Source organism: Lagopus muta, chromosome 17 (assembly GCF_023343835.1).
Source record: "Lagopus muta isolate bLagMut1 chromosome 17, bLagMut1 primary, whole genome shotgun sequence".
Lineage (NCBI taxonomy): Eukaryota > Metazoa > Chordata > Aves > Galliformes > Phasianidae > Lagopus > Lagopus muta.
This window is the reverse complement of record NC_064449.1, coordinates 4976744-5004000: the sequence shown is the minus strand read 5'-3', so window position 1 is coordinate 5004000 and position 27257 is coordinate 4976744. Positions and strand designations below refer to the sequence as shown.

At 47.2% G+C, this 27257-nt stretch overlaps 3 protein-coding genes across 6 annotated transcripts in view; 2 read left to right on the top strand and 1 right to left on the bottom strand.

Annotated features, from left to right (window-relative positions):
* Positions 1-66: 66 nt before the first annotated feature.
* CCDC117 (coiled-coil domain containing 117) lies at positions 67-7223 on the top strand. Of its 2 annotated transcripts, XM_048964324.1 has the most exons (5): positions 67-576; positions 1694-1744; positions 2106-2342; positions 3723-3860; positions 4396-7223. In XM_048964324.1, the coding sequence occupies exons 1-5, from the start codon at positions 305-307 to the stop codon at positions 4646-4648; spliced, it is 951 nt and encodes a 316-aa protein (XP_048820281.1). In that variant the 5' UTR covers positions 67-304; the 3' UTR covers positions 4649-7223. The 2 variants fall into 2 exon arrangements, with proteins under 2 accessions (XP_048820281.1, XP_048820282.1); XM_048964325.1 differs by lacking the exon at positions 3723-3860.
* Positions 7224-8099: 876 nt separating this feature from the next.
* On the bottom strand, positions 8100-11097 carry XBP1 (X-box binding protein 1). Of its 2 annotated transcripts, XM_048964327.1 has the most exons (6): positions 10845-11097; positions 10646-10742; positions 10456-10577; positions 10039-10055; positions 9792-9901; positions 8100-9115 (listed from the first exon to the last, which is right to left on the bottom strand). In XM_048964327.1, the coding sequence occupies exons 1-6, from the start codon at positions 11030-11032 to the stop codon at positions 8558-8560; spliced, it is 1092 nt and encodes a 363-aa protein (XP_048820284.1). In that variant the 5' UTR covers positions 11033-11097; the 3' UTR covers positions 8100-8557. The 2 variants fall into 2 exon arrangements, with proteins under 2 accessions (XP_048820284.1, XP_048820283.1); XM_048964326.1 differs by lacking the exon at positions 10039-10055 and having other exon boundaries at positions 8817-9115; positions 9792-9955; positions 10449-10577.
* Positions 11098-19288: 8191 nt separating this feature from the next.
* ZNRF3 (zinc and ring finger 3) overlaps positions 19289-27257 on the top strand; it is a 72541-nt gene continuing 64572 nt past the window's right edge. Inside the window, exon 1 of one of the 2 annotated variants that reach the window (XM_048963885.1) lies at positions 19289-19480. Coding sequence is in view for 1 of the 2 variants with exons in the window: in XM_048963884.1 (XP_048819841.1) it covers positions 22614-22685 (72 nt within the window). In the remaining variant the exon portion in view is untranslated. Of the gene's footprint in view, positions 19481-22258; positions 22686-27257 lie in introns of those variants that run through there. The other variant, XM_048963884.1, reaches the window with a different exon arrangement.

Genomic DNA, 27257 nt, shown 5'->3' with positions numbered 1-27257 from the left:
CGGCCGCCCCAGCACTACATCTCCCGTCGCGCCCCGCGGCGGCCGCAGAACTACAGGTCCCGGCGTGCCCTGCCGGCCCCCTCCGAGCGGGGCGAAAGGCCTGGAAGCGAGCTGGGCTGTGGCGGCGCCGTCCGAGTTCGGGCGCGGCCCGGCGGCGAGCGTTCCGGCGGCGACGAACGGCCCGGCCGCCGCGCGGGGAGAACGCGGGTCCTGCGGTGCCGCGGCTCGGGCCGGGTGCCGTCGGGCCAGAGGGAGGCGGCGGGGCCTCCCGAGGGAGCTTGGAGCCGACGGCCCGGCAGGAGCGATGGCAGCGCTGGGCAGGTCCTGTCAGGGCGTCCCCGCGGGTCCCGCGCTGGAGTTCCCGCAGGCCGCCGCCCCCGACCGCCTCGTCCCGCCCGGTGACGCCGCGGGCTGCGTGCAGATGGTGGGGAACGGCGGCGACGGCCGCGGCTCTTCCGGCGTGTGTCCTCCCGGCGGCTTCGACATCGCCTCGTTGGCCGCGCTCGGGAGTTACAACGAAGGCGTGGCCGTGCCGCCCGTGGGATCCTTCACGCACCCGCAGCAGAGCCACAGCCGGTGAGTGCGGAGCGGCCGGGAGCCCTGCGGATCCGCCGTAGTTCCCGGAGCGGTCGTGGTTTGTTTTGTTCCAGTATTGTGGTATCCGCACGTTAGGATCGCGTTGTTTGCTTCGCTGCCTTGAAGTCTGTCGCTGAGGGGTGAAGAAGGCTTCAAAAACGAGAGGAACGTGAGCGAATTTACGGAGACCTTGGTCACAGGCTCGAGGAATGGCTGAGGTTGGAGGGGAGCTCAGAGATCCCCCAGCCCTGCCGTGTGCTGGCTGCCCCCAGCTCAGGCTGCCCATCCATGGCCTGGGGCACCACAGCTCTGGGCAGCACTGCCAGGGCCTCACTGCCCCGTGAGCAAAGAATTACTTCCTCACCTCCGACCTCAATCTCCTCTCTTTAATTTTAAAGCCACTCCCCCCTGTCCTTTCACTATTAGACCATGCAAAAGTCACTCCTCTCTTGCTTGTAAGCACCCTGCAAGTACTGGAAGGCTGCAGTGAGGTCTCTCCGGAGCCTTCTCTTCTCCTGGCTGCTCTCAGTGGTTTCTCCCAGTCTGTACATGTATCTGGGATTGCCCCAACCCAACTGCAACGCATTGCTCTTGGTTTTATTAAACATCAGTAGCTTCTCACGTGCCCAATTTTTGAGCCTTCTAAGATAAGCTCTTAAGGTCTGATGCCTTTTAAAAATCAGATCGCTTTTTGAAATATTTGAACACAACATTTTTACATAAAGACACAATTCTGTCAAATTTTGCTGTTTGGTTACATTTCATTTGAGCATGTTGCCATGAGATAACGTATTAAGAGGCCGAAGTTAGATCACACGCTGCTTCCTTTATCTTTTGCATGGTAGCACAGCTGGATTTGCCCCTAGGTGAAAAAAATAACATAAAGGAGAAGAAATGATCGGGCATTCTGTGCGGGGAGCTCAGCAATTACAGCCTTCCATGACTTTCTTTGGAACAAAATGGGCCTTTGAATCAGAAATTTCCGCTCCCTTACAGCTTGTGATGCACAGCAACTGTTGCTCTTAGCGTTGTTCAGGCTGTGAGTGAAGTTTGAAAATCAGTGTCACAGGAACATATTACCTGTGCCAGCCAGTAACTGCTTCTCTCTGTTTTGCAGTGTCTCTGTTCGATGTGGAAAGAAGCATAAGCTAGAAGAAGAGTCAGAAGGGTAAATTGAATTTGTGTTTTATATCCTGAAAAAAATTAATTTCAATAAGTATTTGAGCACATCTTATCTACAGAATACATAGGAATGGAACTGCTTCCATCGTTTCAGTGTGGAACTTCCACTGAATTGCACATAAGCCCAAACCCATTGCAGTTTCCTCATTAATTGTGTAGTACTGATTTTCTTGCATGGGTACCCATGTTTTGATAGGACCAATGTTGATGTATTATTTTGTAGAGGTTTCCTTTTTGCAGTTTGTCCAGCTGGGTGAAATGTACATGGCTTTCTCTAATGTACTGTCCTGTAGAAAGCCACATTCCTCTTTTGTAAAGGTCAATTGTAAACTTGTTTTGTTTCCTAGCTGTCCCGTGAAGAAGAAGAGACTGACAGGAGCCAAAAACTGCCCTCAGAATCCCAGCACTGAAGAGTGGATTCTCTGTGCAGGTCAGCAGGCAGCTGGGGAGGTAGCAACAAGTCAGTATGGTGGTAGCCATCCTGAAACTGCCATGTTAGAAATTCCCTGTGAAGAAATGGAGCAGACAATGGGGGAGCAGCAGTGCGAGGTTGCTCGCAGGAAGCTTCAGGAAATTGAGGACAGGTAAATGCAGGGATTGACTGGGTTGGCTTTACTAAGCTTTACCTTTTTTTGGTGGATATTAAGGGGTAAAACTAGCATTTACAGTAGTGTTACCTGGCTGCTGAGTCTGGGATGAACCTTCGGTGTGAGTGGTCTCTTTGTGAGCTGCCTGTGGTTTTCTGAGTGCTGTGGTTGATAATGTGATCTGAACTTGATGCAAGAAGAAGAGATGCTGAACAAGTATCAATCTCCTCAAAATCATCAACAGCATCAGTATGCTGTGCTGGGTCTTTAGCATTTTTGTGTGTGTATCCAGAGCTCACATTTTTAATTTACATTATCTATTCAGAATTGAGCTCAGCTTGCTGGGTTTTTTCCCCCTCAACAAATCACAGCTTGTCCTATGATTAATACTAAAAATGCTTGGGTTAGGTATGAATTTGTAAGTGTACAGAATAGCATGAATCAGAGATCTTTCCTCATGTGTAAGTCTGAGGTTCATCTTGCTAACTATCAGGTGGTTTGGGAGCGGGAAATGGGGTGGCTCTTGTCAGTCCTCTACAGTCATGTAATAAATGTACTGTGCATTCTTTTGGGAATGTCATGTGTATGTATCAGCTGACAGCAGCTGAGCTGGTATTCCAAAATACTCCAAAATGTCTGCTGCAGACAGCTAGAGAAGCAAAGAAGTTATATAAGTTTAAAAACCAATTTTTTTTTAGATGAGTACTTAACATATGATGGATGAAAGGATGCGTTTTTCATGGGTAAATAAGAGCAGTCATTTTTCTTCTCTTGGCTACACCTGCATTACAAAGTATGTTTATGCCTCTCAGAGGGTAATTTCCCACCTTTCCCAGCTACTCTACCAAATTTTCTTTAAAACTTTTACCAAAAATAGAGGAGATGCCTCCAGTTTGATCTGGATTCCTCAACTTTTTGTACTGTTTTAATCTCAGGTTGATGCAAAGTCTTTCAAGATTAAGAAATATGTTCAGTCGCTCTTGATTAATTCTCAAAATTAACAGATGGAGAACTGAGCAGGCAAAGTTACTGGGACTCACTTGTAATAGGACTGAATTGTATGCTTTCCCCACAAGTGAATGTGGTTTATGTGTTCTTAGTGTCACTGTGCACTGCTGGACGATGCAAAGATAACAAAGCTAGCTCAGGTACCAGAAGCTGCTCGAGTGGCTTCTATGGTTGCAGTCGTTCTTAGGGTATGTTGGCCCAAGAGAGACTTGTGTGAACACGGCCCCGCTGCTTCTGGTACCCCAGCCTAGGCCAGATATCTGCACTGTGCAGTGCAGTGCACGTGGATACAACTGTAGTCTGCAGTGGATGTGCCTGTTGAAAGTATGCTCAATAGTGTTTATTTCCCTCTTCCCCCTCCATTCCTAGGATAATTGATGAAGATGAGGAAGTTCATGCTGATGGAAATGTTAGCAATCTGCCCACTCTTATCCTGTCAGATACCCTTAAAAAAGGGATGAAGAGGGATTTTGGTGAAGTCCTGACAAAGAAAATAATAGAGTCTATGTAAGTTCTGGAGGAAATCACGGTGCTATGTAGCTAACACGTGCAAATGAAATGAGAGACACAGTGTTGTGTTTGTGGAGATGTCCTGAATTAGTGCATGATGCAGCCAGCATTGTGTAACAGAGCACAGAACATTGTGTTCACCTGGCCAAAAGCAGGAAAAACTGTCCTTATGTAAAGCAGAATTAAGTGTAACTGCAGCAGTCATCAAGCTGTCTGTTTTGTGCCCCTGATTTGTACAGAGTGAAATACTTTGAATAAACGGTTATGTCCTCATTGTTACGTATGTGGGTTCCCCAGAGAAGGTCCTCGAGTGTGACCAACAGTGCTCATCGAGTTTGGTGGAGAACACAGGGTTAGAACTAAAGTAATGGAAGTGGTCAAGGAAAAGACAATTGGATGGGCAAAAAGCTGGAATGTGCATCCTGGAATATAGCTCCAGGCTAGCACAGTGCATGAAGATATTCACTGGTCTTCTGCATTTAGCAGTTGTGATTGCAGAACTGTAATTTAACTGACACTCCATCCCTTCTAGGAGCCGTCCTTCTATGGAGCTGGTGCTTTGGAAACCACTTCCTGAATTTCTCACAGATAAACTGAAGCCTGTTTCTGTTAAGAACTTCAGGCAGCAGGGTACTGAAGGGTGTCAAGCTAAGCAGACAACACCAAGAGCTGCTTTTGACCCACAGACTGAAACATTCCCTGAATCCCAACAGACTGCCATGTCTCCAGATCCATATGCTAGTTTGGGAACCTCTGGATGTGCGGAAGAAGAAATGGAGCTGTAGATGCCAAATTGTAGACTGAAAGTGGTGACCTTGTGATGGTTTTTTTTGTTGCTGTTGTTGTTATTTTGTTACCTTCTTTTCTTCTGGTTTGTGTGAATCTGAAGTTTGGTTCCATTTTTTTGTTTTCCTAGTAGCAATTGTAAGAACATGGATTGGCCAGACACAACTTTGGGCAACGTTCTGAAAAGATAATTCTGGTCTGTTCAATATTCTCATTTTTACTGAGAAGGCAACCCAGAGGCCTTTCAAACAAGGAAGCAGCTTTCCATCTTTGTTAATGATGAAATTTCCTCCTAATGTCCTTGGAAAGGTTTAAAATCCAATTAACTGAATGTTACGGTGGCTTAAGCCACGCTTTTCACTTACTGAGCCATTCAGACCGGTGCATACGCCATGCTTGGTCAGTTACTTTTATTCACATCAGAGAAAGGTATTGAAAGGAAGACAAAGTCCTGAGCAGTCAGAGACAGGAAAGTCACCCCTGTAGAAATACAGCTCTTCACACAATTGCTGTTTCATCTGCAGCTTGCACTTGATGTAAACTCCAATTGAAATGATACGTTGTGCAGCTTGGTAAGGAAGGAATGTTATGGCCGAGCAGAACCGTCCTGCTTTGTGGAAAGTAAAACTGGCTACTAACTTGGAAGGTATCTGACTACAGTCCTCTTTGGTTTATGGTCTCATAAATGTGGGGTTTTTAATGCCCCTCCTCTCCAGGTGGCACAAAGTCTAGAGAGAAGTGGTTCCCAAGCCAACTGATGCACACTGGACATCTGATGTGAGTCTTTATAAGCACTGAGCCAGGAGGTCGCTTCAAGGCAGCATAACTTGATTAAATAAGAAATGTCCTTTAATTTTGCTATAGATGGTATGGATCAGATAGAGGGAGCTGATTTTCTGAGGTAAAGGATGCCAAGGTAAATAAGTCCCAGACTTTGAGATCGCTGACAGTGGTGGTGAAGAAGATGCTTGTTGTTTGCATGAGGAAACCCGGATTTATGGGCTAAGCTAGAACATGCCATTAACATGATGCCACATAGTTTATACAGATACATGCCAAAATAATTTTGTATCCTGCTTAGGGTGTTAAGGAATCCTCAGTGCACTATGGCACACAGCTTTTCTCCATGCACGCTACTTCTATTACACTCAAACAAGGTACAGCACATCATCTTCTAGTCTCGAGTCCTCAGCCTTTTCCAGAGAAACCAAAATTGAGGCTTTTCTTGAGAAAAATTCCTTTCCAAGTAATTGATTCTGTCTCTACATCCCAGTCTGTATTTGACATCCTGCTAGCATGAAGGAGCAAGTACACTGACCTCAGTAATGCAGCTGTCTGCATAAGAGGAATTATTAATCCTGTGCACAGCTAACTGATAATCCTTGTGGGTTTTTTAAATGTTTAAATAAGTCAGTTGACTGATTTTAAACTTCTGCTTTTGCAGTCATTCTTTTTTGGCTCAGAACAGCAGCCTTCTTGGAAAGTTATCCCTGTTAGTTAAATCCTATGTATATCTTGCTCTTCTTGTTGAAGGTTTTCTGACATTTGCTGTCTCTGGCTAAAATATTTCAGAGCTTCACTAAAAACATTCCAACGTTTGAATAGGCATTATGCTGAGAAGTGCTAAGTTACATTCTGGGACTTTGGAGAGCGTGTGCAGCTTTTTCTTGCTCTTGTATCTATTTCAGAGTTACAAATCTCTTGCATGTAATGTATAAAATTTCTTATGTATTATTATACTGTTGAACTTGCTTAAAATGTACAGCCTTTGACCTGCTGCTACATGGCTTGAGTATAAAGTAATGCAGCTTGGGGCAGGCTGTTGTCATTGCGGGTAGCAAACGTGGTGCCTCTAAATATCTATTTTTTTGAGGTTGCAGGGTTGTATGAAAGCTCAAGATTGGGACTGACTTAGCTGATAGCACTGATGCTAAATAAAGGGAAAAGGAAGGATAACAATTCCAAAACACGATGAGAACATCAAATTCTGGCATAGGGTACAAAAAAACTGAGAAGCCAAAATGTGAGATCCAGACAGCTTCCTCCCTACTCAAAATACTGAATGGGCAAATGGTCCATCAAATTAACAAGCATTGACCTCTGTTATTCTGCCATTGAAAGAATCTACTGGCAGACTATTGACAAAGACCATGAGATGGGAAAGAACTGCATCCAGTGCATTTGCTTTAGATTTATTTTAGAATTTGTTTAAGTTATTTATGCTGTTACTAGGAGAGAAGAGGGCTGAAGTGTTGGTGGGGGAGGTAAAGAGCAGGGGTAGAGGTAGGAACCAGTTATTTAGGACTGAACAAAATCATTGCTCTAGTAACTGGTGAGGACAAACTACCAGGGACTTTCACACTTCTGTATTTGTAAGAGTTTGATTTGTTGTTGCCTTCCTTCAGAGACTTTATTAACTCTGTTTGTGAGGAAGATAGAAACATGATGCAGTATTAGGAAAAAGTGGAAAAAGTTTTATTTTGAAATATGGAAGATCTGATTTTGGTCTGTCTGCTCTTGGGGCCAAATCACCATTTGTATGTGAGTTTTTCAATAAATTTTCTAAAGTATTTTTAGATGGTGCAATTAATCCTTAATAGTATGAACAACATCAAAGCAGTACGGTAAGCAGGTACACCAGGTACACCAGGTACACCAGGTACACCAGGTACACCAGGTACACCAGGTACACCAGGTACACGCTCACTACTCGTCTGGTAGATGTTAGTGCTGGCAAAAATCCTGAGCTCTCTGAAGCTTCCAGATACCCAACATGGAATGTGTGCTTTCTGGGGAGCAAGTCTGTAAATCCCACCAGCCTGTATCAGAACCCATACTGACAATAAGCCTCGATAAGCCGTGCCATGAGACACCTACAGCTGTGAAGATGAAAAGAGGGAACGAGGTGGCATAAGCAGTGCTCCACATTTGTCTGCTCTGTCCTAACAAATTTTGGGTGTAAATTTAAACTGTCCATTTCCAAATGCAATGGGAATGTGAGCAGTGGACACCAAGTTTTTAGAAACCTAACATTTGTGGCTCATTGAGATGCATTTTGATCTCTGCACTAAGTGGAAATAACAAGCAGTCTATATCCATGTCACTGGGTGGCAGTGTTGCTGCTACTTTAATTAAGTTAATTGAGCTGTGCAGTAACAGAGTTAAAGCTGTTCTCAACAGCAAGTACTGAGAATTGTTTACTTCATTTCACGTGACCTTTGCAGTTCAGCCCATGGATATTCACTAACAGTACTGCAGCTGCTGAAGCATCACAGGTCAGCACAGGTCCAGCCTCCAGAGATCAATCAGAAGAGCAGCTACAGGCACCTGTGCAGCTGGAGGTACAACAAGTGCAGAAAGACCCACTGTCCAGAAACACCTATGGAGTTCAAAGCTTCCAGAGGCCCAGATAGTCCCTCCCCCGCCTCTACTGACATACAAGGCAAGAAATGAGCTGCATTGCACTTTAATTGCACCAATATAGTTAAATAAAATAGAGAAAGCAACTCTACATAGCCAACAGAAAACAAGCATTTACACAGTAAATCTGTAAAATGTACAGACCATTTAGTTTTAACCCAGCTGTCTAAACACAGATGTCCCAATAAAGCTTTTAGAGTTAAAGAAGAGTACTTTGATTTTCAGGTTCATTCCAAATTGCCGACTTACTGAGAAATTAAAGTTTTTCTCCTAAGAGAACACCGAATGGGAGCAGTGAGGGGACAAAAACACCCTATTTTTTCTCCTTACCAGTAGAAATGAATGGCCATCACTACATCTACCAGCATTCATAGGAAGAAATAAGCAACACTTTTCTGCATACAATCAATTTCACCCCCTCCACCCCCCAGAAAGGCATATCCTGTTACCCTGCCAGGAGATAACCAGGGACAATTAACACTACCAAGTTAGACACTGATCAGTTGAGGAAAGAGTTCACTGGCAAAGCTATCCTCCCAAGTATGGTCAGTGTCAAGAGGAGAGGGCATGTCACTGAAGGGTGACAGGGATCCTTCATATCCAGAGTCACTACCAGCATCCAGCAGATAGCTTGAGGCTGCAAAGCTATGATGAGAGGGAAGCAGATGAGAGATACCCAGCTCAGGCATTAAGCTGTCTACAGGCTCCTCTTTCACAGATACTGGGACCTCAGCAATAGCTTTGTCTTCAGGCGGAGAGAGAGAGACTTCCTCAATTTTCACAAGCATATTGGTTTCATTGCCCATCTTAACAGGAAACTCCAGCATTAAGGGTTTTGTGTACACATGATCAAACCTTATGAGTTCATTAATGGCCTCCAGCTTAGCTGATGGGGACCCCAGAGAGGGAGAGGGGGAGGTCGGTATGGAATTTGTTTCTCCACACATCTCTTCCTCCAGCTTCTCCAGGCTGGATGATTCTGAATCAGCACATTTGAGAAACATTTCTGGGTCCAGAACGTCCAGTAATCCGAACAGGAGATCAGACTGCAGAATAAAATACTGTTTTAGAAAGACAGCTTACCACTGTAACATAACAACACATTCACTATGGCATAAGTTCACCTTCGTCTGAAAAGATACACTAACATCACCACACAACTGATACTGGTAAGACAGTCACTGATCAGAACTACTTTGTTCATTAACTCCAGGGAGTAGAGATTTCTTAACTCCACACTGACTGCATATTAATACATCCTCAGTATCTTCAGACTCTTCACATACCAACACCACAGTACTTACTGGCTCTAAAGAGTTCAAGAACCAGGCACAGGCAGATCTGCCTGTGACCAAAAGTATGGTAGTTTTCAGAGCCTTCAGGATAGGAAGAAATCCATACCCGATTACCTTCAAGCTCCAACTAAGCATAGTAATCAACAACCAAGCTTGTTTTCAAGAAGTTACAGTATGTCATCAGCATTTGTATGCATTTGCTGTATAAGCTAGAAGACTCTCCAGGCAGTATTTTTTGAAGAGTAACAGAAACTGAACTTGTTGAAATTGCATTAACATCTCCTGGACCCACAGGGTCCCATTAGGACTTGAACCACAAGTAGGGTATTCCAAAGCTTAATAAACAAACTGTCAAAAATCAGAGACTTCATATTAAAAAGCTTTGAAGCAAGTTCTTAGACTACTCAGGACAGGAGCAGATGCTCACCTCAGAATCTGAAGAGTCACTGCCATCAGAATCCATGTGGAGGTTGTCAGAAATGGTGACAGCTGGGCCTGCACCTGCTGCAGAGGAACACGTAGTCTGAGTGCTGCGGACTCAGCGGACCCGGTCACCAACCTGATGTCATCCACCTGGGATTCCTTCACAACCTGCACGAGGAAAAAGCCCCATCAGTCACAAGTGTTCTGGCAGGCAAGACAGCACCCTCATGATCACACACTTCTGCAAGCACTTCCATTAGGTTCTTTGCTTATTGTGCAATGTTTGATAAAGTGAAACCGCTTTCTACAGTGGCTCAAGCCTCCCCACCCCTGGAAATCCACCTTGCTCACCACCGCTGTTTTGAGACATGCATAGATGACTGGAACTGCTTTCTTTCTATCCCTGGAGGTGCCGAGGCCACGGATGGGCCCTCGGCAGCCAGCTGAAGTGAGTCAGGCTGATCTTTACAGTTCCCCCCGAGCTCAACCGCTGTACGTTCCTACACGACGCATAGAACAGCCACGCACCCAGCCGCCGCTCCTCACCGCACACAGCGCCTGCTCAGCACCCAGCCGCTCCCGGCAGCTCCGCTCCGCCCCACGGCGACCTCAAGGATCGGCACCGCCGGACTCTGCCCTGCCGGGGGCTGCGGGCACTCACCGTAGACTCGCACTCCGGCTCCGTTTTCAAAGCGTCCAAGCCCAGGCGGCAGCGGAGCTCCTGGTTCTCCAGGGAGAGGCTGCCTGTCTGTTCCCGCAGCCGTTGGTTCTCCCTCAGCAACCGTTGGTTCTGCGGATACCGGCGCGCGGTCAGATCGCGTCCCGCAGCCGCCCCGCATCCCCCGGCCCGGCGCTCACCTCCTCCTCCAGCTCCACCACCTGTTGCTCCAGCTCCGTCATCCGCGCTTTCTTCCTGTCCCTGGCGCTTTGAGCTGCCACGCGGTTCTTCAGCTTCCTGCGGGATGCATTGGGGGCACGTTGCGGACACATCGCGGTCACGGTCGGTGGCTCCGCAGCCCCCCCCCCCCCCCCCAGCCCACCGTCGCCCCCTACTCACCTGCGCAGCGCCTTCTCCTCGGGGCTCAGGTGGGTGAGGCGCTGCCGTTTGCGGGCCGGCGGCGGAGCCTCCGCGGAGCCGGGAGCCGCCCCCGCGGGCAGCACAACGGACAGGCGGCGGCCTGCTGCGGACTCGGCCGCATCGCCGGGGAAAAGGAGCAACCGCGGGGCTCCGCGCAACGCCGCCATCACCGCTCCGCCGGTACAGATCGAGCGGCACTCCGCCGGCACGGCCGCCCCGCCCGGATTTCTACGGTCGTGGCTCTCCCTGATTGGTCGGGACGGAGTGACGTGCGGCGCCGCGAGGGCAGCGATTGGCTGCGGGAGGGAGCGAGGCCGGGGCGGATTGCATCAGACTGTGGGGGAGGGGTTGGCGCGTGGCGGGGTTGGGGGCGGCGCGGCGTGAGGGGTTTTGTGCGGTGCTCAGTAAAACCCGAGCGCCGCTGCACGGGGTGCTGGTGTGCGCTTCCACTGTAAGGGGGGCTGTTCTCACGTGCGCTGTTAACATCTGGTATAAGGAAGGCGCGGACCCGGCAGTCCAGCCTTGTTGGATATGGAAAAAAGGAGTTCAGTTAAGCTGGCCTTGAGCTGAGACTCGCTTTCACTGGCACTGCCCCGTCCTTGGAGGTGCCCGAGGCCATGGATGGTCATGCATGCTGGGGCAGCCAGCATATGGCAGGGCGGGGGGGTCTCTGAGATCCTCTCTAACATCAGTGATTCTGTGATTTCAGAACGCTTTAATTCTGATTTCTGCCTTTTTGGTTTTCTTTTGTTTTGCCAGCTTGCTGTTCACACATTCCTCTTCTTTATATATATATATATATACATATATATATTCAGTTATTGCATTCAAGCCTGTGATCCACATATCAGTGATTACTTTGGAGGGATTCTTACCAGACTTGTAGAAATAGAATAGCTGGGAATGGAAGGGACCCCCAAAGGCCGTCTGCTCCCACAGCCTGCAGTGCACAGGGACACCCACAGCTCCAGCAGTGCTCTCAGCCCCGTGCCCTGAGCGTGGCTGTGTGCAGGGATGGGGCAGCACCAGCTCCCTGGGCACCCTGTGCAGTGCCTCACTGCCCCGTTGTAAACAAGTTCTTCCTTGTATCCAATCTAAATCTCCCTTCTTTTAGTTTGAAACCATTTCCCCTTCTGCTATCACACGGATCCTGCTAAGGGCCCTACCCCTTCTTTCCTACAGCCCCTCTTTAGATCTGTAGTTTATCACCACAATCTGAGGATGTGCCAATGAGGATACTGTTGGCTGTCCTGCCAGAAACAACATTAGATCCTGCCAACAGCTTTTATGTGGTGTGTTCCAGGTGGCCGACCTACCGAAGGAAATTGTTCTGTTTAACAAAGGTGGAGAGGCTTTCCCCTTGTGTAACATCAGATAGGGAAAGAAACATGAGTCGAATGTTATCTACATGTGAAAAAGGGGGCACAGAGGAGGTAAAGAAAATGAGAGTATACAGAGAAAAGATAATTTGACTAATAGACTTAGTCTGAGAAAGAACATGTTTGCCCAGTGTGTGTCTAGAAACACTTGGAAAGTGGCCTAGGGCCTCCAGCTCATGTCAACAGCTGGCATATTCCCAGATCTGTTTCAGTAGCTGATTAAAGAGAAAGGAAACTGTTCTGCAGCCCAAAGCAAGGTTATTCCGAACTTGTAATGTTTGTAATTATCTTTCTGTTCGTTTTACTTATTCTTACATTCTGTCAATACACGCTGAGATGGAAGAGTGCATCTCTCAAAATATGAGTCCTCTCTGTCTTCAGGTGAAAAATCACCATTGCCTTTCTAAAGCTAACCTGGCTGCTGAGTTTGTTGTCAGCTGGGCAGGGAACACTTCAGCCCTATGCCTAGGTTTGCTGGGGTAGCGCTGGTAGCACTGTTACTGGAACATGCCTCATTTTAACATCTTTCCAGATTTGATTAAGCTCTTGACCCTAGAAAAGGACGGAGTTGTGTGCTGTGAGTGCTCTTTAGAAGTGCTGTTGCTGGGGAGGAATTTTGTCCACCTATATATATGGATACATGATGGTATGTTTGTGGTGGTAGTTACAGGTAAAAGGAAAAAGCAGTGCACTCGCTTGAGATGGAAACTATGAGTGCAGCTTTAGGGGAATGTTGCAGAATGAGTTTGGGCAGTACAAGAGAGGGAACTTGTTGTTGCCCTGCTGTCCCGTTGAGCTGACAGCTTGTGTTTTGCATTCTCAGTAAATATTTGATGTGTTGAGTGAGCTCTGAGGAGAGCAGCCAGCTGTTGAACTCTCACACACCTAAAAGCTCCTGTTCCAGTAAATTCTCCTGTTTGCACATCCTGATTCAGAACTGGAGCCTCTTCTTGGAAAATGCTCCAGGAAGTAAACAACTGCACTCAGTAAAACCTGATGGCTGCCTCCTGCTGGTAAGGCCTCGCACTGGGGCAGTGCCTCCTTCTGACAGAAAACAGCTTCTGCTATTTCTTAGGCTTCACTCCCTGCATTTTGGGATTCCCCTGGAAATTCATAGGCTCTGAGAGTCCTGGCAGCTTTCTTGTTTTGTCAGGGCACGGGGCTGTGAGCACTGATGGAGCTGTGGGTGTCCCTGTGCATTGCAGGCAATGGGAACACATGGCCTTTGGGAGTCCCTTCCCAAACCCTTCTGTGAATCTATGATTCTACGATTCTACTTCTGGCAGAATGAAGAGGTACTGTTTCCAAGGACCAGTCTGGATGTTCAGCCTGTTTCCACTTGTCCTTACAGAACGTGGTATATAGTAACCATTTCTTTATTTCTTAGTGCTCTTTTCTCTTTCTTTGCTTCCATGTGCTGCTGTGCCCACGTTTTGAGGTGAGCCCTGAAGGCTCACTACACGGTGCATATCTGTCCTGTCTTGCATCTCTCACGTCAGCTTGTGCTGCACATCAGACAGGAGTTTGCAGTGACATTCGAGTGCATAAAACAAAAGGCTGTCGGAGACATCTTTAACTGGAACGAACGTCTTCGGAGAAGTCTTGTCTGGTGTCGCACCTTCCTGGGGCATTCTCCGGGGGCAGAGCAGCTCCTCGGGTACGGGAGGACATCTGCTGGCTGCTGTGCCGCGGTGCAGCCGCGGCCGGAGGCGGTGCGATGGGAGAGAAGGGTCTGAAGTTTCGTTTAAGGATTACTTCAATGCAAAACAACCTTCTCGCTCAGATAAGAGTCCAGGAAGCCTCCCTGGTCATCAGAAGAACCTTCTGCTGCTGGTGTTCAATTGCTTCTGATAGCCATTTTAAGCCTAAGGTAGATGTTAGTGTGCTGCATAGCATGAAGATGGTATGTCCTGAATTCCGCTATGGTTGTTTAATATACAAGGGGAGGACCTCTGAAACACCAACTTAAATTTGAGTATCAGAACAGCCCAGAATTCCAAACTAAATACTGAATGAATATCTGCATTGTAGGAGGAAGATCTTAAGTCAACGACACTCCTCTCCTCTCCTCTCCTCTCCTCTCCTCTCCTCTCCTCTCCTCTCCTCTCCTCTCCTCTCCTCTCCTCTCCTCTCCTCTCCTCTCCTCTCCTCTCCTCTCCTCTCCTCTCCTCTCCTCTCCTCTCCTCTCCTCTCCTCTCCTCTCCTCTCCTCTCCTCTCCTCTCCTCCCCTCCCCTCCCCTCCCCTCCCCTCCCCTCCCCTCCCCTCCCCTCCCCTCCCCTCCCCTCCCCTCCCCTCCTCTCCCCTCCCCTCGGTGCTGTATACCGGGCAGTTAATGGGAAAACCAATCTCTATAACCTTCTGTATGGGTTCAGTATTACCCACGAATACTCGACTTGCAGCCCAGAAATGAAAAGGTCATCGCTCACCAGTGGGGGGAGACAGTCACTGGTTTCTGCAGTGACAGGTTGCCGTCTCCCTTGTGACTGGATTTCCCACTGAAATGTGCCGTGCTGCATTATTTGGTGTTATTTGGTGTCACTTTGAATTATAAATCATAGGAGTAAGAACACCGTTTTCTTACATCTGAGCAGATCCTTTCTGTATATTTTCTGTTCTCTTTGCAAAGCGAATGAAGGATGAACTATGCTCTGTGCAGGGTCTGGCTGATACTGGAGGTAATCAGATGGAAATTCCAAATTCACAGCAACTGAAGTAAACTTTTAATCCATACTCATGGATTAACGTCTGTATTTCTTTGAGAAAAGATCATGTTTTCCTTTGCTTTCAATATATGTGTCCTTAATGTCACTGCCCTCAATGCCTCCCTGCTACAACCTGACTTCTCTTCCCTATGTTTCACATTCCTTAAACATCCCTATCAAGCAAAAGACAACATATGCTGTGGCCAATCTGCTGCTGCACACATACTTTTTTTTCTGGCTACTGTCACACAGAATGTGTAACAGCTGAACACCACCCCTGACCCCCCCATTAAAGGGTGCAGTTCTGTTTACATGCACTCACATTTACTTATGTCCTTTCCTAGTCACAGCCCCCTTAAAATGCAAATAGAGACACACAAGCTTCGTGTTAATTAAATGAGATGCACTCAAATTGATTATTTTGTTTTAAAAGTGTAAAATCAATAACAGACTGTTCTTTGGACAGTAGAATTGAAGAGGGTTGGGTTTTTAGGCGTGTTTCTGCTTCTTTTGCTTCCCATGTCTCCTGCACACCCTGGTGAGTGCTGCTGCAGTACCCAGAGGCAGCAGCCTCTGATTTTCACAATGTTTGCAAGAATGTACAGTCTTAAGACCTCTGTTCTGCCCTTAAGCTTCGTTAAAATTAGCTGATGTGTTCAGAAGAGTGACAGGGCTGGCAGGCAGATAGCGTATGTTTAATTTCATTATGAAATGAGGCTAAAAGAGGCTCTAGAAGGGGTTCTCCTGTGTGCTGTACTTGTGGTTGACTGCACAGTTTTGGCAGAAGGCGGCTTTCAGACATCTCCAGCCAAATGTGTTTTCAAGGGTAGGGACAGCAAGACCAGGGCAGCGCGATTCCTGCCCGGTTTAGCAGTGAGAAGGGCTGGTGGTCACAGTGTGACGATGCTCAGTGCTGGGTTTTCCTCTTGCCTGATGTGCAGAGCTGCACATTCTACACAATATTGCAGCCCTGTTCCCAGACTTGAGCTTTTTTCTCAGCATGGGGGTATGTGAGCACTTCACTGACATTGTTTTCCATCCGTGTGGGAGGAGGGCTCTATAATACCTAGTTATTTGCATGGGAAATAAGATGTAGGAAGTTTAGTGTCAAAAGCACCCACTGGTGCTGGTTGCCCTCTTCTCAGGGCATTCTTTTTCAGACCATTTGGCATTATATCTCATTTCATTATGCTCAAATCAAAGCTCTGATTGACCTCAGCTGCAGTTATAAATGCTTGAGGCTTCTGTGTGTCAGATCCCAAGCCTCAGTTAGCTATGTAGGGAAAAAAAAAAAAGGAAACATAACTGAAGTATTATGGCAAACTGAACTGGGAGCCATAATGCTGCTAGCTGGGAAGAAAGCCAGTTAGAAATATTTGATTGCTTTAGTGTTAGACAGTCCATTCTTTTCCTGCAATCTCCTGCTTGGATTTCTGCCCGAGTCAGGGAAACTTTGTGACCTGAGACTCAGTGCCTCATGTCACTCCTCGCTGTGTGACTGTGGGGCTATGGCGAAGGCAACATTGCTGTGCCTGCAGACCACAGCTATGGATAGTTTTGGAAGTCTATTTAATTATAAACAGAAGCAGGGGTTCTATCTATCTATCTATCTATCTATCTATCTATCTATCTATCTATCTAATTTTCACTATACTTCAATTATTTTTATCTAAACTGGGATGGATGCTCCTGTGAAGGCAAAAGCGTACCCAGGTAACAGAAGACTTTCTCAGTACAAGTGGGCCGGGTACAAGATTTCTTTTAAACTATCCAATCTAAATACACCCTATTTTACATATATATATTTAAATCTGAAATCTTACTAATCTCTCAATGGTGTAGTATTTGTGTGATCTTTAAAGATGAAATAGGAGAGGAAAAGGAAAAAAATAGATCTCTAGCATTCACAGATGCCTACTGAATTCTTAAGGACACTTGGGGTGCCTTGACCTACAACTTACAACTTAAGCTGCTTACATTTACTAATAGGACATTCATTGGAAGAGCCTGATTACAGTGGCACGAGGACCTTTTTACAGGAAGAAAAATATTTGGTGAAGAATCTCAAACCTGACACGCAAGGCTTAAAAACCTCCCAGTTATTGGAAATTAAAACCAATTCAAACAAAAACAAATGGAAATAAAATAGAAGAGAGGTCTGTGAAATGTTATAGTGCCATAAATGGGTCAGATGAGTGCCAGGAAGTGGTTACAAAAACCCAGTTGTTTTTAATGGTGACTTGATCTCAAAACCATGATTGATCAAGTCCAGTTCTGGTGCAGGAAGCAGTGGTTTGGGGGATTGGTGGAGTAGGTGGTTGTCCTTCAGCAGCTGATGGCTTCCTGTTCTCTTCTTCTTCTTCTTTTCCTATAGCTCCCAGGCTATAGGAAGGGGCCCAGGCACAGATCTACCCTTTGGCTCGGGGAAGTTGGCATGCAGGAAGACCATTTATGACAGTGCTGGAGAACTGAACTATCCCAAATATTTTCCATGGGATACAATACCCTGCTTAAGACTTTAGGAAAGGACTTTTTGAAGCAAGTTAAGGGGTGAGAAGAGCGAGGCACCTGTGGGGCGGCAAGAGGGAAACACAGGCTTTGTTTCTCTGTTTCTTCATTTTGGGGACCTGCACTCATTAGAGGGAAGAGGAACGGAAGGACACGGAGCATGCAGATCCTCTTTTCAACTCCCAAAGGAATGAGAAGACAGCAGGTCTAGATATCATTGGCCTAATCCACAGAGGATGTAACAGAAACCCACTCATCATAGTAACAGTGACCCCTGCATTCATCTCACCTTTTGCTGCAGATTGCAAGACCGTGTACCCGACTCTGGGAGCAGTCTTCCAGAGTTCTCCTGTGTTTAATCTCTTAAAGTCAGTTATGATGTAGCAAACAGTATGTTATCCAAACACCAGCCATTGATACACAGGTAAAGAAAACCAAGGGGAAGCGGTTGGAAAGATGTTTTTATTCAGTGCACTAGATGCTCATTTCTGGCATCCTAATGGAACACGACTTCATAATATTCTTAAAATCATGTTGACTGCGTGTTTGCTTACTGCTTTCTCTGCTGTGACCAGGCCCCAGCACTGCAGTGATGCCTCTTCCAGCTGCCTTTCTGTGCATTTGGTAGGTTTGGCCACCTTTGATTCGCTGTAACAAATTCATACTCAATGAAGAAACCTTAACAGATTTAAGCTAATGCTGCTGTGTTCCACTAAGGATCCCGTTATCCTGTCTCATAAGCTCAAAGAGTACTGAGTTCAAGATGCTGATCAATACTCCTAGGGCTGCAGCACCTCTCTATGCAGAAAGGCTGTGGGATTTGGGTTGTTCAGCCTAGAGAGGAGCAGGTTCTGGGAGATCTCACTGCAGCCTTCCAGTACTTGGAGGGCGCTTATGATCAGGAAGCAACTTATGGTTCGATAGTGATAGGACATGGAGGAATGGCTTTAAACTAAAAGAGGGGAGATTGAGGTTGGGTGTGAGGAAGCAATTCCTCACTCAGAGGGCAGCGAGGCCCTGGCAGTGCTGCCCAGAGCTGTGGTGCCCCATCCCTGGAGGTGCCCGAGGCCATGGATGGGCAGCCTGAGCTGGGGGCAGCCAGCACACGGCAGGGCTGGGGGATCTCTGCGATCCCCTCCGACCTCAGCCGTTCTATGATTCCTGCCCTACACGCGGATGAGGAACGTGCCGGATCGCTGGCAATGCCGTGTTACAAAGGCCCAGAGCCGGTGCAAGAAGCGCACCAGCAGCAGCCGTGAAGCCATCGCGCCTTCGTGCCTGACTCACTGGGGCATCCCCAAAGCCCCCGGGCCGACAGCCCCGGCACCGCGAAGGGCCGGGCGGGCGCCGCAAAGCGCCGAGGCCGCAGTCACGCCCCGACCCCGCAGGCCCGGCCCGCGTGGGAGGCCGCCTCCCGCCAGGGCCTTCCTGGCAGCAGCGGGGCCCACCGGGCCGAACCGCTGGGCTCCGCGGGGCCGTGCGTGCGTGTGTGTGCGTGTGTGTGTGTGCGCGCCGAGGGAGGGACGGAGCGGGTCAGAGACGCGTGGAGGGCGGAGATAACCCCGTGGTGGCCGTCACGTGGAGCAGATGAAAGGGAAGCGGCTCGGCGGGGCGGGGAGCAGCCGGGCCGAGGGACGGGGAGCGCGGGGCCGGCGGCGGCGGCGGCGAGGAGCGGGGCGCGGCGCGGCGGGAGGGCGGCTGCCATGGGGCGCTGAGCCGCCCGGGAGCCCGGCCCCGGAGCTGGAGCCGCTCGGGAGCGATGCGTGGCGGCGGAGCGCCGCTCCCCCCCGCCGCGCGATGAGGGGCTGCGGGGCCGGCGCGGGGCCGGCCGTTCCGCCGCCGCTGCTGCTCGGGCTGCTGCTGGCCGCGGCGCCGGGCGCGGCGCTGGGCAAGGAGACGGCGTTCGTGGAAGTGGTGCTCTTCGAGTCCAGCCCCAGCGGCGACTACACCACCTACACCACGGGGCTGCAGGGCCGCTTCTCCCGCGCGGGGGCCACGCTGAGCGCCGAGGGCGAGATCGTGCAGGTGAGCGCCGCGGGGAGGGGAAGGAGGGGACGGGGAAGGAAGGGAAGGGAAGGGGGGGGCGCCGGCCCCAAGATGGCTCCGCGGCGCCGTCCGCCGTCACCTGGCGGCACAAAGCCCGCGCCGAGCCGGGCCGGGCCCCACGTGCGGCGCGCGGCCTGGGGGCGCGGGGCGCCACGGTGACAGATGCGCGCACAAAGGCCGCGGGGCGCTCCGCCGAGCCGGGCCCGCACCTCGCGGCGGAGCCTCGGCTGACACGCGGGGAGCCGCCGTGCGAGGCCGCGCCGGGAGCGGCGACGGCAGCCGGGGGGGCGGGGATGGTGCGGGGCCGCCCGGCCCGGGGCCGCCGTCGGAGCAGCGCCTGCAGAGCGCGGCGCGCTGCGTGCGGATGGGAGCGCACGAGGCGCCGCGCCGCTCTCCGTCGGTTCCTCTGCAGGTCCGGCGCTGCGCTCAGCCTACCTGTTACTGCTGCCCCGGATCTCGGCTCCTTATTCAAGTTCCTCTTAACTTCTCATCGGAGAAATAAGTTCGGTTTTTATCTGAATGCGGCTACTCTTTACTCTGTTTGAAACTCTTGAAGTGCTTATCTAATTTCTTTGTAGTCACTGGTAATTGTTGACTTTATTTTTTTCCCCTTCGGCTAAGTAAAGAAAAATGACTTAAATGGTGTTTTAATAAGTTTGATTGTTGAGCAGCTGCCAATAGCAACCCTTATTTCTCTAACAGCAATGGCGTTTCTTGGCTTGAGTTTTGTCTATGCACACATACATGCCTATGTATATATGGTTGCATATCATAGAATGGTTGGAGTCAGAAGGGACCCCCAAAGGCCGTCTGTTCCACTGCCTGCAGTGCACAGAGACACCCACAGCTCCAGCAGTGCTCTCAGCCCCGTGCCCTGAGCGTGGCTGTGTGCAGGGATGGGGCAGCACCAGCTCTCTGGGCACCCTGTGCTACTGCCTCGCCACCCCATTGTAAACAACTTCTTCCTTATATCCACTCTAGACCTTCCTTCTGGGGGAGGTAGGTTAGGAACCATTTCCCTTTGTGTCTCCTAAAGAGTTTCTCCTTCTGTCTCCATGTACGTATTCAAAGAAAATTCCAGTGCCTCGTAAGCTCCAAAAACAATTAGTAAAGCTCTAAAGCCATAACAAGTGATTCTGAAAATAATACTTTTTTTTTTTTTCTTTTAAAGTAAAGAATACCAGTTTTTCGTGCATGTTCTTTCAGAGTTTCTGCTGGGAGGCTTTCTTGTAAAAATTCACTTGCAGGCAAAAGAGTTGTGAGGACAAGCTGCTGGGGAGCATTCTTGTTTATTCTTCCAGAGGAAAAAAAGGGATGAAACAATTAATTTATGTTTCTGACATTCATTAAAAGGTAATGCTGGAAGGAGCTGAAACTGATACTGACATTCTTTTGGTCCATTGTCAAGTCATTCATGTTTCACTCCATGCTGTGTATCTATGGGGAAATCAAGAGCCTGACGTGTTGCTGTGTTAGCAGTAAGGACAGAACAGACAGTGAGCATCACTGAGCACCTGATGGAGCTGTGGGTGTCCCTGTGCACTGCAGGCAGTTGGACTGGATGCCCTCAGGGGTCCCTTCCAATCCAACCATTTTATAATTATTCTCTGATGATGGCTTTCTTACTGTGGCTTTTCACCAAGGCTGTGTATTTATGAACCCATATGAATACGTTGGTTTTGGTCATCGTTTAAAGATCACTGTGAAATTTAGCAAGGGATTTTGCAGCTGATGGCCCTTCAGCAGTGGCCAGCGGTGCTTCCAGCAGTTCAGTGAGCTTCTCTTGTCCCCAGTCGTTTTGTCAGTGCACACAGGCTCTTTCAAAATTAAAATGCTTTTTTCATTGAAGTGAAATATTAGAAATTCTTGAAGATCAGCCACACATTAGAGAATGAATCAAAGGAACTGTGGTTTCGGGACTATACAAAGACTTACTTTTGTTTATGTTAATAGCTTCAATTACTCATTAGTGTTGAAAGTCTCCGAACAACAATAACAACAAAAAACGACTTAAGAAACAGTGAACTTACAGCTTTTGATAGGTTGTCCATTCAGTCTCCCACTGGTTATTGGTCAGATTGCTATCCAGCAGTGGTATGCTATTACATTGTTTCTCATGTTGTGATGACCAAGTCTTCTCAGGGTCAAACGTCTACCAGAATAACTCTTCAGAGAGATGAAATGTTCCTATGTGTTCTTTAATGTGGCCACAGTTTGCAGCAAACTCATGGCCAGGTTGCAGTGTCTGCTGCCCTCATGCTGCTGAAAGGTCTGACTGCCCTGGTGGTGTTGCCATGCTGGCATACAGTGTGCTTCCTGAGGCTGCGTCCTGGTGCTAGGAGGGCTGAGACTGGGAGTCAAACACTTCTGCTTGGAGAGTGATTGGGAAAACAAGTCTTTGTTGAAACCACTGAAATGAAATTCTGCATTAAAACAAATGGTGACCAACAAGCTCCTTCTGGTTGAGACTTCTTGCAGCACTTGGACTAAAAGCTTAAATGTAGTTCTGTGTTGAAGTAGGTGCTATGTGACCACAGGCTTACAGTGCTAGGGCAGCATCACTGATGTGAGTAGCAGTGTTTCTATTGCTTGGAGAGGGATTATATACCTTAATTCTATTTGTACTTGGCAAGCCTCATAGAATGATAGGATCATTTGAGCTGGAAAGGACCCCCGAAGGCCATCTGTTCCCACTGCCTGCAGTGCACAGGGACACCCACAGCTCCTTCAGCACTCACAGCCCCATCTCTTGACCATGGCTGTCTGCAGGGATGGGGCCACCACCTCTCTTAGCACCCTGCGCAGTGCCTCACTACCCCCATTGTAAACAACTTCTTCCTTACATCCAATCTCAGTCTCCCCTCTCTAAGTTTGAAACCATTTCTACTTGGAGATGCCCAAAGCCAGGCTGGATGTGGCCCTAGGCAGCCTGATCTGGGTTGCCAGTTGTAGGGAACTGTTAGGTCAGAGCTTGAATTGGTGATGGAGCACCTGATGAAGGGGTGCAGCTGGCCCAGGGAGCACAGGCATATTATTTGCACTTGTGTTCCACAAGTGACCAGAAGGAGTGGACCCAGAGTAGGGCCTCCCTGGGCTCAAGTGAGGGCCAGCCATGTATGGGAGAGTATTGCTTGTACCTGGGCTGCTTCTGAAGATGGAGTGCCAGAGGCCCCTTCATCAGTTGGTAAGTTCAGTTCTTCTTAGTGTCTCATACTGTTGACTTGTCTGTGGTGCACAGTTTGCCCAGTATCACTGAGAATCTGTTGGAAGTGGTTTTGGTTTTTTTGTGACCAGAGCACCAATGCATACTACTTTTAAGAGAAGCATTGTGGGGGAGAGGTTTTTGAAATATTATTCTTGGTTTTGCTTGTGTGATAGAAGTTCAGGTTTTAGTTGATTTGTTTCTGCTTGGAAGCCTCGACAGGAAAATAAGTTGAATAGAACTCAACATAGAACATAGAGAATGAGTTCTATGTAGCTATTGAACGGAAGTGATGTGGATTTGTAATGATCTCCAGTTGTATATGCCTTCTGTGCTCAAAAGGTACCACTGTGGGGTGAACAAGCATAGTGGGTTTTTTATTTTGTTTATTAAAGCTCCAGGAGGAAAACAGAATTTGAACACTTAAACTTCTTGCGGCTGTTTCTTGTAGCAATGCCCTTGCACGTATTTTCATCTTCTTTCTGTTGCAGGAGATGGGGAGGCTTAGATTTGAACTGCAGCACCATGTGAATGCGTGCCCTCCTTCAGTCTGCCTCCCACCCCTTATTTACTTGAGTAACTTTGAATCTTTCCTCTGTTTTCTCAAAAAGCAAAAATAGCTAAATTGTCAGGTAGGCTTTGCTCTCTGAAGTACTGGCAGAGTTTCTAAGAGAGCTGAAAGCAGCAACTGGAAATAACTGTGCGGATATGTAGATGTCTGGCAGTAATCAGAGGAGACTGAGTCAAGGGAACGTTTGTGTCCCTTGAGAGTAGAAATTTTTTTTATTTTATTTGATGCTGTTGCTTTGTGAGCAGGCAGGTTGAGTTTCTTCTTGTGCCTGAGGGCCATTCAAACTCAGGAAGTGGAATTATTTGTGGCATTGAGTCACCATTTTGGATGTTTTCTTTGCTTGTTACTCTCTTAGACAATGAAGACACCTGTGATTGGTTTTCTGTCATTTCCCGTACCTTAAACGTGGTGCTCAGAACTTCCAGTAATGATCTGAAGGACATTGGGGTGATAGGTTTTCTCTGGTAAAACTGAATTCCTGGTACCTGTTTTTGGTTTGCATTGGTGTCACGTTCTTGCAGCGCGGTGTTTTGGTGCTGAGGAGACACTGAAATGTGGGTGCTTAGAATGGGATGGGTTGTTGAGCATTCACTGTGTGGGTCCATCCTGATGCATGGGTGGGAGACCTGGAACCTGTTTGCTTTGTCTTATGTGAGAAGGCTGCCTGAGTGTGATGCTCTACTGCTGCCTGTTAGGTTCTGTGCTGTGAGAGGGAGGGATGTTTTTTTTTCATGAGTTATGAGTTATGAATGAGTAGCTACAGGTGTTGGGAGCATGTGAAGAAGGCAACCCATTGAAGTGTCTTGCTTAGATTGTTCATGCTCTTACGCTTTTGTCTTGACCCTGTGAGTTCCAGTCTAGTTATGTCAATACTTGTAGGAGGTCGGTTATTCTGGGCTTCTGAACACAGTATTATAAATAAGGATCTTTCACTTTTATCATCAATGAACGTGGTATAAAACCTAAATCAATGTGGAATTTTAAGGGCTGGTAGCTTAAAAGCTGTAGGCCTGCAGTAAGTGAGGCCTTGGAGCATAAAGACACCTGTGTGAACTGTTTCTAAATAGATCTAAGGCAATAGTAAATACATGTTTCTAGGTGTTAATACAGGAGTACAAAACTCAATGAGGAACTGATGTTTCAAGAGGAAACTCCTATGTCTGTAGTGAGCAGTACTGGATGGAATCCTTCTACCAGAGCCATGACAGCACTCGAGGCTGAGGCTGTCCCTTGAGGGCAAGGCAGGAGACAGCGTAAGACAGATGAGGTAAAAGGTATCTGAGTATGGAGGAAAAGGTGTAACAGAGCAAAAAGTGCTGATTCTTGGAAGGATGAGAATAAAGATGGCAAAGGGAATAAGCTTATGAGTCTAGGTCTTGAATTGAGGCCAGCTAGTGCAAGTTTATTTGCTTTCCCATTTTATCCCTTATTTTTGTCCATAGAAAGTCATTGGTGGCAGTTCAGATAATTTTTTCACATAGTTCAGTGAGAGATTTTCAGACTTAAAGATTTATGCAGTTGCATCCTTGCCCTTAGCAGGATGCTGACTGCTGCCTTTCAGGTACTCCTGTTGCTCATTCAAGAGATGGCACTGGGGCAAAAAAATCCCAGAGGAGAGACTCAGAAATTGTTAAACTTGGAGCTGTTTGGAGAAGTTTTTCATTTATATGTATTTACGTTAAGACTGGATCTATGTGAATATAATGGTTTAGATGTAATTACAGCCTGCTTTGCAGTGTTACCAGCGCTTGTGGCCAGCCGTGCCCCACAGATAGGACTGGCACACACTCACCCTGAGCACACTGGACGTGACTATAGGATGGGGTAACTTTGTTTTAATTGCTTTGTTCACAAAGGGCTTCTGAAATGGCTCTGGGTGAAGCAGGTAGAGGTCATGATTTGGTGTGGCAGAACTTGATAAGAACAAAATGTAGGCAGCTTTGCTCGAAGCGGGTCTTATAGGAAAGTCTCGAGTAGTTGTATAAAACCATTGATTAGCATACATTGTAATTTTCTTTCAGTTTATACCATCTTGTGGTGGAGTATGTATTTAAAAATGCTCCCTTTTTTATTACAGTCTTCCAGTCGTTTTGTTTTGGCGTTTCAAAGTGAGGCCCTTCTGGACCAAAATAACTTTCACAAGCATAGTTTTTCAAAGTGTGAATGCTTTCAAGAGGCCAGCATCTTCTTGGTTAAGGAGAGGTGACATCTGGAGGCAGCAGTCTGTCATATCCTCTGTGTGAGTTCTTTACCCAGCTCTGGAAACAGTGCAAGTATTTGCATTAATACTTAATGCATTAAAAGTGCTCCATTTAGGAAGTGTTAATATTTAACTTGAACATACTATCTCTTCCTTTGGACATCTACACTTTACTATGCAAGTGTGGTCAGAACAGAGGTGGTTGTGTCTGCATATGGAGACAAAATGAATGCAAGTTGAATGTTTAGCCTCGTTTCTTGTGCTTCCTGACTTGAAGGGAGAGCCCTTCACATTAAAGAAGATTGGCAAAGGAAGAAGAGATTGTTTTCAAACAAAGACATGTTTTGAAATTGCTACAACACGAGATTAAAAAAATGAATGCGTTTTTTCTTGACTATCTGACACTTGAACCAGACATGACCAGGAAAATGTGATTTTATTTTTTTTATACATCCAATAGAAACCATCAAAATGTGTACTTTACTGCACTCGCGCCACTGGTGGAGCTGTGTTTATGTTGGGATTGAGTAGCAGTGCTCAGAAGAAGGATTGTAGTGCCTTGGAGTGTCTCTTCACAGTGATGAGCTGCTATCATTCTTTATTTCCTTTTCATGCTTCTTTAAAAGACTTCTGTTGTTGCATTTGGCTTTAAGATGAAAAACCAGTTTACAAAGGTTGATTAGGTGCCTGTTATGTTCCAGACACAAGTACGCCCTTAAATATGCAGCTTAATATATGCAGACTCTCTAGGCTTCCCAGACTCATGTTGCTCTGTACACTGATGTAAAGATTTTTCATTGTTTTCTAATGCTGTTGGCAGCTTAATCTTTCTGTTTGTTTTCTGGAGCTGAAGCTGTTTTATTATTTTGCATCATCGTTAGTAATCAAGCGAGCTGAAGCCTCAGTGAGGAGGTGAGGAACTAAGGGACATATTTGAGAGTCAGCAGTGGTGGTTGGAGTGCAACTGTTTAATTAGCTGTACAGGCACAAATGTTGCAAGTATGTGTCTCCTGCTGTGAATTTATTGCATGCGCTTGGTAAGCAGCTTTCAAATGCTTCTGATTGTAGTGTTTGAAAAAATTGCTTTTAATTCAGAAAGACCCCAGTTTGCACAGTTTCTGCCAACATCTGTTTTCCTAATTTGATCCTTTTGATGCTCGTCTGCTGCAAAACAAAAAATAAAAGTAGTAATTTTGGGTGGGAGAAATCCTTCTCTATTTCTCACTCTGCCTCCCCCCAGCACAGAAGAGATGCTAACCTAACTTTTCAATGGATTTACTGTTGGAACTGAAAACTTCATACCTTAGAGCAAAGCATGCATTTGGAGAAGCGACTTGGAATTATGGGAACTGTTCTGTTCCTTTTTGTACACAAGTGGATCAATTATCTTAAGTCTGTAGATAGTGGGGAAGAATCTATATTCAAGTCTGTGACTTATTTTCTGCAGAGACCATCCTCGAAGGCTTATGGACTTCTCTTACTTGTGCCTGGCTACATGGTGGCAGCTGCAATTCAACCTCAAAATAATAATAATGGAATTTGTATCTCCTAGATAAAATATTATACATATAATGTGCCAGTTATGCAGATTAGTGCTCTGTTCCTTTTCCACTGAAGTTTTACTGCTCTTTGCTGGTTTTGGAGGTAAGGATGGAGGTTCGGATGCTCAGTGTAGCAGTTGCTGATTTTTTTTATTTTATTTTATTTTTTTTTTAAAGACTGGCAGTTCTCTTAAGGAAATGTCTAAGGCCCATAGATGGTGTGTGTCTGTAACATGAAAACA

Bases quoted from the DNA above. Each gene is read 5' to 3' on its own strand.
- CCDC117 (XM_048964324.1), top strand. From the start codon at position 305: ATGGCAGCGCTGGGCAGGTCCTGTCAGGGCGTCCCCGCGGGTCCCGCG. The intron at 1,745-2,105 runs GTAAATTGAATT...TTTGTTTCCTAG, and splicing joins CTAGAAGAAGAGTCAGAAGG to CTGTCCCGTGAAGAAGAAGA. The intron at 2,343-3,722 runs GTAAATGCAGGG...CTCCATTCCTAG, and splicing joins CTTCAGGAAATTGAGGACAG to GATAATTGATGAAGATGAGG.
- XBP1 (XM_048964327.1), bottom strand. From the start codon at position 11,032: ATGGCGGCGTTGCGCGGAGCCCCGCGGTTGCTCCTTTTCCCCGGCGAT. The intron at 10,743-10,844 runs GTGAGTAGGGGG...TGCATCCCGCAG, and splicing joins GAGGAGAAGGCGCTGCGCAG to GAAGCTGAAGAACCGCGTGG. The intron at 9,116-9,791 runs GTGAGCATCTGC...TTTATTCTGCAG, and splicing joins GTGACTCTTCAGATTCTGAG to TCTGATCTCCTGTTCGGATT.